Source organism: Uloborus diversus, chromosome 2, assembly GCF_026930045.1.
Source record: "Uloborus diversus isolate 005 chromosome 2, Udiv.v.3.1, whole genome shotgun sequence".
Lineage (NCBI taxonomy): Eukaryota > Metazoa > Arthropoda > Arachnida > Araneae > Uloboridae > Uloborus > Uloborus diversus.
The window spans coordinates 216,883,648-216,896,591 of NC_072732.1; the positions used below are offsets into that span (position 1 = coordinate 216,883,648).

Genomic DNA, 12,944 nt, shown 5'->3' on the forward strand with positions numbered 1-12,944 from the left:
ATAAAATACATTTCTTCTAAATATTGTCTTGTTATTTTTTCAAGTGAAATGTTTGTGGTTTTCTTTTAAATTTAATGTATTTATTTTTAAACTACTGCTGCGTTTTGTGTGCTTAACTTGGTCTACGAGGCTTATACAAAAAAAAAAAAAAAAAAAAAAAAACTTTTCTGTTTTAAAGCAATTTATTTATCACTGCAGATTGGTGGATGCTTGGAAACTACTTCCCTCGCCTCCATATTTCACGTGCTAAGCTTCCTACATGGGGGACTTTTAAAAGTGCAAAATCTCCTTATTTGCGTATTTCCTCAGAAAAGAAAAAAAGCAGGAAAATACCAAATCGGACAGTTGTATGTATATAAGGGTTAGACGAGCCATTGTCTTTTATCTAGATGATCCAGACTCGATTCCTAGTCAAGGTAGAACTTCCCCCGAGCTATAAAACATACTAATAAGGCTTCAGGCTAACGGAGTGGTATAGTCTTTAGAGGCTGGTCTCTTTACGCCCAAAGGCGAAGTTCAAACCTGGCTCCTGTCTGTGGATTTTCAAGATACGAAAAATAGACAGCGACCATGTCTTATGGTTATGCGGAATGTTAAAGATCCCTCGAGAACTCGTTTGGCTTGGAGTGCTCTTGGCAAAATTAAATTCATGGTGCAGTTTCGTGTTGAATAGAGCCCCGGTGCCCCCCACCTGGTGAGGAAGCTGGGAGTTGAAATACTTGTGGAAATGGCATCCTCCGATAGTGGTGCTGCAGGAGATAACGAGTATCTCACAATGTCTGCAAAAGGTAGTGCCTATAACGCACTCCCATTAGAAAGAAGGCTTAGTGCTTAAAAGTTACGGAATTGGGGGGGGGGGACTAGGCAAACTTGCTGAGAATAAGCTCAAAATATCAGGGTTTTCTTTCTTTTTTTTATTTTAAAGATCTTATATTAATTGTCTTAAAAATGTCCAAAAATTTTCTCAAAACTGTCCGAACTTTTCCAAATCCCCACGCCTTCCTTTGGAATCAGGGCCGTATGCAAGGGGGTGGTTTATAGGGTTCAAAACCCCATCCGAAGTTTTTCATTCAAAAAGAAATGTTTTTCATTATTTATTTATTTTATTTATTTATTTATATTTTGGTGACAAAAATAATATTGTATTTATTATTATTTCAATTTTATTTGTGAAATGTGAAATTAGTATGATTGAAAAATTGTACAAACTCATTGTGTGTTTATGGTAGTTATTGTGAAATTCATTTATTGTGTAACAATATGGCGTTTTGTAAGAACATCCCTTCCTTCCATTTAGATAATCTATTGAAACAAAAATCAATAGAATACACATGAAACCAAATATGATAGACCATGTCAATGTTTCAAAGAATGTGTTTGGTAAAACCCCCTCCGAAACAAAAGTCTTTTTTCGGCCTTGTTTGGAAATAGCTACTTTTGTAGCAAACTACGTAGGTTGCAGTAATGGATTTTTTTTAATTTGTTTATACAGTCCGGTCACACATTAATGTGACCATCTGTCAAAAGCCAGAATAACCACCTTTCGCAGAGCGGACTGCTGCGAGACGTGCAGGAAGAGAGTCACTTAGGTCCCTGAAGGTGTTCTCTGAGATGTTGAGCCATGCCGACTCTAATGCCGTGGCCAGATGCGCTAGATTACGCGGTTGAGGATCCATGGCGTGAACAACTCGATCGAGATGGTCCCACAGATGCTCGATTGGGTTTAAGTCGGTGAGTTTGCTGACCAGGGGAGGATGGTGAACTCATCTTGGTGCTCTTCGAACCACGCACGTACACTGGCAGCTGTATGGCACCTTGCATTGTCCTGCTGAAAGATGCCATCATCCTGAGGAAAAACAATGCGCATGTAGGGGTGGACATGGTCCGCAAGGACAGATGCGTACTTGTATTGATCCATCGTGCCTTCCACAATGATCAGTGAACCCAGAGAATGCCAGGAAAACATTCCCCAGACCATAATGCTCCTGCCTCCAGCTTGGACCGATCCGGCAATGGTTGCAGGGTGGTTCCTTTCAGAGGTTTCACGCCTTATACGCCAACGTCCATCTGTCCGATGGAGCATAAAACGCGATTCATCTGAAAACGCTGCCACTCAGTGGACGTCCAGCTGCTGAACTGGCGTGCAAATTCTAGCCTTCGTCGTCGATGAACAGCAGTCAGCATAGGTGCACGAACCAGGCGTCTGCTTCGGAGGCCCAGATGCAGCGCTGAATAGTAGTTTGGGAGACACTTTTGGTAGCCCCTTGGTTCATTTTGGTGGTCAGTTGCTCAACGGTAGCCCGTCTATCTGCCCGAACGCATCTCCGCAACCGTCGTTCGCCTCTGTCATCTATGGCCCGTGGTGCACCACATTTGCCACGTCGCTGATTTTGAACAGTCCCATTTTGCCATGCACGGTACACTTTTACCACGGCGGCACGCGAACAGTTCACAAACTCAGCCGTTTCGGAAATGCTTCCACCCTTGGCCTGAAAGCCAATGATCATGCCCTTTTGGACGTCGGATAAATCGCTTCGTTTCTTCATTAAGCCAACGATTGAAATGTTTTCCGAAGCCCTCACACACCCTTTATATACGCTCAACTGCACTGTGCTGCCACCTGCCTTCTGTGATTGGTTATTTAACTATGACGTGGAAAGTACGTGGTGGTCACATTAATGTGACTGGACTGTGTAATTAAGTATTCAGATGATTAAATTTGGATATTTGATGATATGATTAAAGTTTAGTTATTATACTTATTCAAGGATTTAGGACATAAACAACGTATTTTAGTTGTTTTCTAACGCAAAAAACTTTCTTCAAGAAGTACATTTATGTCGATTCTTGTAAAAATGGTCTGTCACCATATTTTTTAAAATGCGTATTTGTTTAGCAGTTAGTTACCACCCCTAAGCTAGGAGTAAGACAAAACTACTATGCAATATGACAGGCAGCCCAGTTATCACATCCAGAGACTGCAGTTTCGTTCTTTTATTAGAACTTCTTAATCTGGAATAGTAAGTAACGGAGGTGGAGACAGATGTCATCTCATTGAAGCTGAGATGGTTGGTACTCTCAGCTCGGTTATTCACTAATCCAGACTGAGGAGTTCTAATTAAAGAACGAAACTGCAGTCTCTGGACATGATAACCGTGCTGTCTCGGATACATTGCGTGTATTTGTTTGCTAAATTGTATCTTTTACATCTAATGTTCTTGATCATATCATCGAGAATTGTCGATGGATACGTTTCCATTCCGTGCTGTCATTTTTGACATTCAAGCACTTTTACTGGTTCAAAAGCATGAACATTTGAAGCTAGTTGAAGCAAGCAAGGGGGTATTCCTCCCTGAAACATCTTTTAAACAATCGAAACCGATCTTTTTTTTTCCCTAGGGGTTGTCCTGCAATTTTTTCTCTTATTTCCCGGCATAAAAAAATAGTATAGGACTCACTCCTATGAGCCCTATATCCAAAAATTGTTCGCGTTGCGAAATTAAAACAAAAAAATAAAATAAAATATATAAAAGAAAGTATTGCATTTGCACAGTCAGAGTTGTATCGCCGATGTTCAGTATGAATCTGCCCGTATTATTCAACTTAACCCACACATATAATTAAGTTTAAAATGAGTATACGTATGCTTTTAATGTAAGCATTAATGAATATTTCTAACTCTGGGGATTCACTCCTCCCGTTATCTTTTTTAGGTTCCCTTCCAAAGAAGAATTATTAGAGGAATTACGCAATACTATACATCTTTGAATCCTAAGCCCACCTCTGACGTCACTCCTATCGGAAGCAAAAGTGGTTTATTCAAATACTAGAGGAATTCGCACGGCTTTGGCCGTAGTAGAAAATTAAAAGGTCATTTGGTTCGCCTGTATATTTACAAATAATGGATGGTGAATTTCTTACCAATTTGCTATATTCATTTGCTTGCCCATGTTACGGTTCCACGTTATAACCCCAGCTAGCACACGAACATTGGCCCAACGTTATCATATTACATTGGAAATTTTAGGAATTTTGATTCATCGGAGACTCCCCCCCCCCCCCGAAAAAGAGAAAGTACCCCTAGAAACAACCCCCCCTAAAAAACCCTGCCAAAACGAATTTGTAGAAAAAATTCAAGTAGTTTAAAACGAAAAAATCTGGACCTGCACACCCACAATGATTTGTCGTGCTGGGAAAACAAATAAATGTAGAATGCATTTAATAATCACACACACACACACACACACAAAAAAAAAAACCGTTTTATATTAGTTTTAAATTTAATGAAATAAAGAAAAATAGTTGGAAAAATGAATTGATTTACTTTGAAAGACTTGAGTACTTGCGAGGATTGATCACTCGCCGTTAGCAAGTACGACACGTGTGAATGTGTATGAGACCATGGAATGAAGAAGAAAATGGCTATGCCCCGGCGCACTCCTCCCGCACCCCTTTCAAGTCCTGGGGTCTTAACAAAACTGCAGAGGGGGGGGGGGGCGCTTATGGAACGCATTACGCACGCTTCGCAGAACGTGCAAATCAGCAACGAGCTTGCAATAAATGGGCGTAAATGTGAAACAGGTTTGAAGGTTAGAAATAAGTTGGGAATGCGTTTAGTCGGATATAGGTTTGTTTTAAACCATCCTCCGATGCTTCGAATGATCGGATGAGCGTATGAAAAAAAACCAATATCTAACCAAAACATATTTCTAACCATTGCGATGCATTTTCAACCTTTCTCCAACGTAAATCCGATGGTTTGTGCTACCTCCCAAGTAACATAAATCACGTTACATCACGTTGCTCTGAATCGTTGACATCACGTTACTGGTAACGTTGATAGAGCGAAAATATGTCTCGTTGCAAAACGCAAAAGCAACGGTTTTAGTAACGTTACATCAACGGTTTCAGTAACGTTACATCAACGATTTTTGAAGCGTTACATCAACCTTTATTTATCACGTTACATCACGTTGCTTTTAAACGTTGTATTAAGATTTTTTTTTTTTTTTTCAAAGCTTGAATAAAGTTTTTTTTCCTTGGTGAGAATGGAGGTGAGTTCATTGAACCCGTAATTTTTGATACAGTAAGTATTCTGTATTTTTTGTTAATGCAATTAGTGTTAATATACTTTTATAAAATCTTTGTTTTTTTTTTTTCTTTTTTTTTTAATTTATAAAATGTCTCATTCCGTTTAAAGGCGTTCGAGTATTCTCACACTTCATCACAATATTTTGTTGCTTCATTCACAATATTTTGTAAGAGCACTCCTGACGTTTAAAAATAAACAGAGCATAACATAGCATAGCCGAATTTACATCAATTAGAGTTCTATTAATAGTTAAAATTAACGATATTACTGCAAATTAAATAAAAACTTTTTTCATAAATAAACCCTTGAAAAAATAATTATCATTATTACTATAGAACTCCAGAAATATTTTTCGAAAGGCATGAAAGTTTTGAAAAAATCCTCTCTTACATATCAGTGCTTTAACTAAAATTTGAAGTATTATTACTAAAGATAATTTCAGTTACATGACAAAATTTTTTTCTAAAAATTGCTACAATTATTTCGTCAAAATCATTCTGCAAAAACCCGATTAAATGAGTAAAAAATGGTATCATTTATCGCTTTTATAGCTTATTAATGGAACATATCCCCAAGCTTTAGCATCTTTTTAAGAAATCAATGAATAAATACTCAAATAAAAACGTCTAACATTATTCTTTCAAACAATATTATAAATAAAAGTACGGTGGGAAAAATACTCAAACTCCGACCAACGGCAGTTCATTAACATCATAAAAATGTGTAATAACACTTTTTTTTAATTAAATAAGTATATCAACAATAATACACTAACAATAATACAAAATACTTACCGCTAAAAGTGATGAGAGATCGCGATTGCGAAGCTGCAAACAATGGCGTCATAGCAAGCCAGAAGTTGTTTACTGAAAATGGCCACTAGGATTCGGAGGCTGCCGAAGACGAGGCAAGGTGCAACGAAAAGTAACGATAAGTAATGTTTCTTTTGCAACTGTTTGTCAACGTTACAAATTTAAGAAATTTGCAACGTGATGTAACGTTTCAAAATTACGCTTTTTGTAACGAATCGATAAAGCAACATGATATCACGTTGTGTGGGAAACGGTAACGGTGTTTCAACTAATTGCAACGTGAGTAACGATGACGTAACGTTTCAGTGTTACTTGGGCTGGGACAATTTCGTAATTCATTCGTCCACGTTGTGATAATTTGTTGGGTAAAATTTTCTTAAAATTGGAATAGAAAGAACAAAATCGCTTCGAGGTGCACACCCCCATGCTACAAACTAATTTTGTACCTATTTTTTTTTTACCAAAATTTTTTTTTCATGAAAATCGGCCGAACGGTCTAGGCGCTATGCGCGTCACAGTGATCCTGACAAAGAGAGATCCAGATAGATTTTCAGCTTTATTATTTGGAAAGGTGCAAAATTTCCGCTACTCTGGACAAAATATTATAGATCCATACGTGATTTATTATTCTTATTCGTATGTAGTGCAGTCTCGAAAACGAATTTCTATAAAACAAAGTTTTCTATAACGCGAAACCCATAGTGGCGAAATTGTGGCATTTCCCTTAAAATCTGCCATACTTAGCTTGTAGAATGCACAGCTGCTTTGAAAAAAAAACGAGCTGATGTGTGCATCACATGACTTCCTTTTACACTAATTTAATGCTATTTCCCTATTATTGCAATTTTAATGGGATTCTCTCTCTAACTCTTTAAATATCACTAGCAATGGCCACATTGAAAGCAGATTTAAAAAAAAAAAAAAAAAAATCGCCAAATTTTTCGCCAAGTTGGCGACAAAACTTGGCAACCAAAAGACTGGCGATATATCGCCAAGTGACCGCCAAATTATAACACCACTTGAGTTTGCATCGAAATTAACAATAATTTCCCCCCAAAAAGGTGCAAAAGACCCCTTTAGAAACACCCGAATGCAACCAAAATAGGAGGTGCACAACTAGACCCCACTACGAGTCTATGTACCAAATTTCAACTTTCTAGGACATACCATTTTTGAGTTATGCGAGATACATACGCACATACGCACATACGCACATACGCACATACACACATACGCACATACATACAGACGTCACGAGAAAAGTCGTCGTAATTACCTCGGTGATGGTCAAAATGGATATTTCGCGTGTCTATACATTCTTAGGCACTTTTCCGCATGTGGTCGAATCGAAAAAAAAACTCAACATTCATTTGGGGGTGAGCAAAATGGAAATTAAGGGCGATTTTTGAGTGAAAATTTTTTCGCGAATACAATACTTCCTTTTTTGTAAAAGGAAGTAAAAAAAAAACTCGTCTTTTTATCTTGAAATCCCTCAAACGTTCTACTGCCACCTTTCCCTTTTGACTATATCCGCCAACCTCGACCCGTAACTCTCAATCGGTTGATCACATGTTCACATGACAGCTGAGACGTCAGGCGAATGACACGCAGGCGAGAAAATACTTACTATTGGTCAGAAATGTGACGTGCTTTAATCAACTAGTTCAAATTGAGGTTGACCGATAGATTATAGAACCAAAGAGTTCTATAGTATAGAACTCTTTCCTCTATCCTATTATACAACTCTTTGCATAGAACAAAACTACGTTTTCATATAGGGACTCTACATAGAACGGTACGGTTAGTCACCGGTTGAACAGTTGAGGTCGGCGAACGCACCCTTTCTTAACTGTAATCGCGTCTTGTTGTTTACATTACATTCCGTCTCGTGAGTCCAGTAAATTAGCAGTCTGCGTGGATTTTCAAATTGGAGATGTTTATTTAGATTGTATTTAAATAGCTCCTTTCGTCGTAGTATACAGCTTTAGAATCCTGAATTTTGTTTGTTTCACCTCAATACCACGTGTTTTCACTTTATCACGTGCAGTATGTCGTTGTCTGTGGCCAAAATGTTTCGAATTTTGCCCTACCTTCCATTTCATTCTCGTGTCTGTCGGAACAGTGTTTATCACACTTTACATGTGAAAAATCAGATCGAAGAAAGACGGAAACGAGCGATGTTGGGCGGTGGGGACAAACGAATAGAAGCTCAACATAAAAAAGTACGTCAAATTTTATTTCGAGTGTTTTTAAAACAGGTTTTGGAAGCATCCGAAATGGTGTAATATTAATTTTAAGTTTATTGTTTTTATGAAAAAAAGTTTTTAATTTCAACAGTTGAAAACATTAATAAGCAAGTTGTTTAACTTCCAAAGATGTTAATAATAAGATAAAATGTAAAATGTTGTTTTCGCTGTCTTATTTCTAATTTTAGCTTATTCATGCTTTATTCAGAGCCCGACTAACTAAAAGTGAGGCCCAAGGCCCACAATAATTTTGAAGCCCACTGAAGGCTATTATTTTAAAAATGTATTTTTTGTATAGTTGTAATGCTATGCATAATTCTTTAAGTAATTTGGGACCCCTTAGGAAAAGGGGGCCCCAGGCCCAGGTCCAGTAGGCCTGTGCGGTAATCAGGCCCTGGCTTTATTAAATGTTTTTTAAAATTATACAGAAATGGTTCAGATTATTACGAGTTTATACTCCAAATCTAAATATATTATGAAAATAATTGTAACAGCTTATATAATTTCAACACACCTGCCTTGAGTAAATATGCACAAATTTTGTCATGGAACGTACGCACAAGTGAACAAAATGTATTTTTCGTCAAAAATTTGTTTGTTTTAACTCCATTTCTTGTTCTAACATTAACTAGCCAAAGCAGCAAGTTTTCTTACGTCATATTTTATTGAGTAATTAAGTACCTAAATATGATTGTTACTGCACAAAATAAGTGATAACTATAGTTTAGTCAAACCATACTTGGCAGGTGCAGGCTACACAGATCCTAATCACAGCATAACGATGCTACCAAGTTAAGTTTGCCTCAGCTATATTATGGATTTTTTTTTATTGATTAGCTTTAAAGAAATCTGAAAGCTTACATTTCAAAGAATGTTTTGCTTTCTGTGCTTGGCAACAGGTGTAGCTCTATTCGCAACAGGGTTGCCAGATTTAAGAACGGTAAATACGGGACAGGCTTCTAAGAGTGAAAAGGGGGTGGGGGGTAATATTTTTGTGGTTGAGGGCAATTACTGGTTATGGTGTACTTTTAAGGGGTGATAAACAATCATGTTTCAATAGCTTTTGAAAGATTCCTCTCAGTATTTTATTTGTGAGTACACTTTTGGAGGAACTTAAAGAATAAATCAAGCAGTAGAACGAAGTTCAGTATACAGATCGACGTTGATAGGAACATGTGCTAATTAGTTTAGTCAAATTTTTCATTTTACTTTATTTTTTTACTTTAAAATACTGTCTCGTATTATAAAATATTGTTATTAGCTAGAATACGGGACCTAAGACGTCCCGTATGGAAGTTCCCCGGGAATCGGGACAATTATTCAAAATATGGGACTGTCCCTTGCAATCCGGGATGTCTGGCAACCCTGATTCGCAACTCCAGAGTTCGAATACGCTACCTTTCAGTGATTAACAATACTAAAGAAATAGGTAAAACATTCCATTCCACGTGTTTTCTTTGGGGTAAATTACGGGCTTCAGTCAGTTTATGGTGTAATATAATTTCAGAAGAGTAGAAAAGAAAGCTTCCCACAAATAAGATGAAATATTACTGTCATTCACCAAGCGTCAAAGCAAGTTATAAGTTGCAGCATTTGTTTGTTTTACCTTTCTCATCCACCATTAGACAGTGGCTGCAACGCCCCCTATAGTTTATTAGAATTGCGAATTCAGCTAAAGGAAATCTTTTCCATTTTACTTGGTTATTAGGATACCAAAAGGGAATATATTTTTAGTGGTCCCTCTAGATCTGAAAAGGAAAGGGATATCATGATATATGGGTACTTTCTTGAAAGAATTTCGTAGTAAAAAAAATTACTAAGTTATGTAGTTCCTGCAGATATTCTAGTGGACAAGGGAATCGAGAGAGTTACAGTTAAAAGCCATGATCAGTAGCGTAACATGGGGTTGGCAGGAGTGACTCTCGCTAAGGATGCAGCAGATAGGGGGGCGGCATTTCAGCTGATTTAATAATAATAATAATTAATTTTTGAAAAAACTGATCATATGAGTAAAAAAATGCTTTTATAAATAAAAAAAAGGCTTGCAATAAAAAGAGCTAGAGGGGAAAATAACATTGCTATAAACAGAAGTGAAAAATGTTGATTCTCATTTGGTCCAAGAACGTACTTTATTAATATTACTTCCTTTTACAAACTAGTATGTTGTGGCCATCACGAAACTTTCTTCTATATTTTCCCTTTTTCTGATCCCTCCCCATGCTTGACGAGGAAGCAATATTCATAACAAAAACAAAATTACACATGCAAAAACTTGACGACCATCCCAATGTCTGAATTATTGTAAAAACAAAACAAAGAACGAAAATTGAAAGTTACTTTAAAAGCCTTACTTGAATTAATTACAAATATTTTATTTATTAACAAACATAAGATGGCAACAGTTAAAAATTTTAAATCATTGAGATAATATTTCCGATCATTTCCATACAATTAAAATCACGAGAAATATGCAGACGACAATCTATTACGATTTATCTTTCTTATTGTTGCATTAATAAAACTATTTTTATTCGCAAAAAAAAAAAATCAACACCTCTTGGAGCGATTGGAGTCAAAATTGAACCAAAGCCTGTTTACGTATGGATTCACATATATTCCAAATTTCAACCAGAACATAGCATTACTTCTTGAGATAGGGCACTCACAATGGAAAAAAAGAACGGGCGATTGCGCTACCCCCTTTTTAGCTGTTGACACCAAAATAAAATCAGCTCTTATACCCACTAAGGGCTACTTGTCAAAAAATTGTTGTTTGATTCCATTCGTTATTTCTTGAGATACAGCAGTCACAATTGACGACAAAAAACGTTCTATAACTCAACCCCCATTTGAGCTATTGACACCAAAATTGAATCAGCACCTGCTCCTGTTAAGGGCAACATATGGACTAAATTTTGTTTGATTCCGCCAGTTACTTCCTGAGGAATAGTAAGCACGCATAACTCAAAAAATGTCCCATTGCTCCACCCCCTTGGAGGAATTCGCGCCAAAAACCAATGGGCACAAGTTCACATAGGGGCACATATGTGTACCAAATTTCGTTCAATTTCATGCGGTAGTTTTTGCTGTAGAGCGGCCACAAAAAACTGGTCACACACAGACGTGACACACATACACACACACAGACAGACATTTTCCAAAAATAGTCGAAATGGACTCAGCACACCTCAAAACGTTCGAATCCGTCAAAATTCGAAATTCGAAAATTTGCACGAATCCAATACTTTCTGCTATATATTAGATATAGAGGAAAATAAAAAGGAAGTATTGTATTCGCGAAAAAATTTTCACTCAAAAATCAACCTTAATTTCTATTTTACTCTCCCGCGAATGAATATTGAGTTTTTTTTTTTTTGACTCGACCACACGTAGATAAGTGCCTAAGAACGTATAGATACGCAAAATATCCATAATGATGATTCCCGAGTTAATTACAACGAATTTTCTTGTGACGTATGCATGTATGTGCATATGTATGTCGCATAACTCAAGAACAGTAAGTCTTAGAAAGTTGAAATTTGGTATGTGGACTCCTAGTGGGGTCTAGTTGTGCACCTTCCCTTTTGGTTGCATTCAAATGTTCCGAAGGGGCTCTTTTGCCACTTTTTGGGGGAAATCATTGTTAATTTCGATATAAACTCTTCAAGCGGTTTTATAATTTGGTGGACACTTGGCGAAATATTGGCAGTCTTTGGTCGCCAACTTGGCGAAAAATTTGGCCATTTATTTTTTTAAAATCTGTTTCAATTTGGCCATTGTTGGTGATATTTTAGAGAGTAAACTATTGAATCACATTAAAATTGCCAGTAATGGGGAAATGACATTAAATTGGAGTAAAAGGAAGTCATGTGATGCACACATCAGCTCGTTTATTAACAAATTGCAAATATTTTTGGCCTTATTGAATTTATGTAAAATGGTGCGGGGAAGGGGGAGAAGAGAACTAAATTTTTTAGGAAGGGGTAATCTCCGAATATGCCGAATGAAATCTCAATTTTACCGATTGTTAAAATTTGAATATGCATTACATATACATACATAACATCTACTGGGTAGGAAAATTGGGCATCATTGGAAACAATTCAAGAATAGGAAATAAGAATATTAAGGAAACAATATTGTCTCCTAATTTATCAAATCAATTAGTCAAATGTTCCCCCAAATAATATTTTGGGAGGTCACAGTGACTCCCGAGACTTCCCATCGGCACAACACTAGGGGCACAATTTCTTAAGCTCACCAGGGGCGTCAGACCCCTTAGGTAAGCTACTGGCCATGATGGAGTGAATTTTTACCTTTTGAACAAGAAAATTTGCTTTTCTGATCAAGTAGGGGAAATGGTAATGAATGGGCAGGGACTGATTTACGGCAGGGCATTCGGGGCCCGGGGGCACCTAAGGAAAGGGGGCACCAAATTTCTGTCATCAATTTTTTTTTAGGGATTACTGTTCGGGGCCTCTAACTAAAGGGAACAAAAAAATTTTGTCATTTGATAATTTTTTTATTGAATGAAAGCATATAGCCAATTGTTGTGGAGAACGATCATTTTTGTTATTGATGAGAATTAAGTGTCCTTTGCGTACTCTCATTTCTGATGGTATATTATCTTTATTAGCTGTATCATCAATAGAAGGAATTTTTCACCTAAAACTTGATTATGAGGACATTATAGATGAATTTACTACAAGAAAACAAAGGAGAAAATATATAAAGAATCTTTGATGTGCAGAAAGCACATTATGATTTACCTTTACCATTTGTATCATAGTTTTT

General features: G+C 36.9%; 1 protein-coding gene across 1 annotated transcript in view; it reads left to right on the forward strand.

Annotated features, from left to right (window-relative positions):
• Nucleotides 1-7,824: 7,824 nt before the first annotated feature.
• LOC129216807 (propionyl-CoA carboxylase beta chain, mitochondrial-like) overlaps nucleotides 7,825-12,944 on the forward strand; it is a 35,092-nt gene continuing 29,972 nt past the window's right edge. The window contains 1 exon segment of the mRNA XM_054851024.1: nucleotides 7,825-8,126. Within this exon segment, the coding sequence (XP_054706999.1) occupies nucleotides 7,953-8,126 (174 nt within the window). The 5' untranslated portion in view covers nucleotides 7,825-7,952.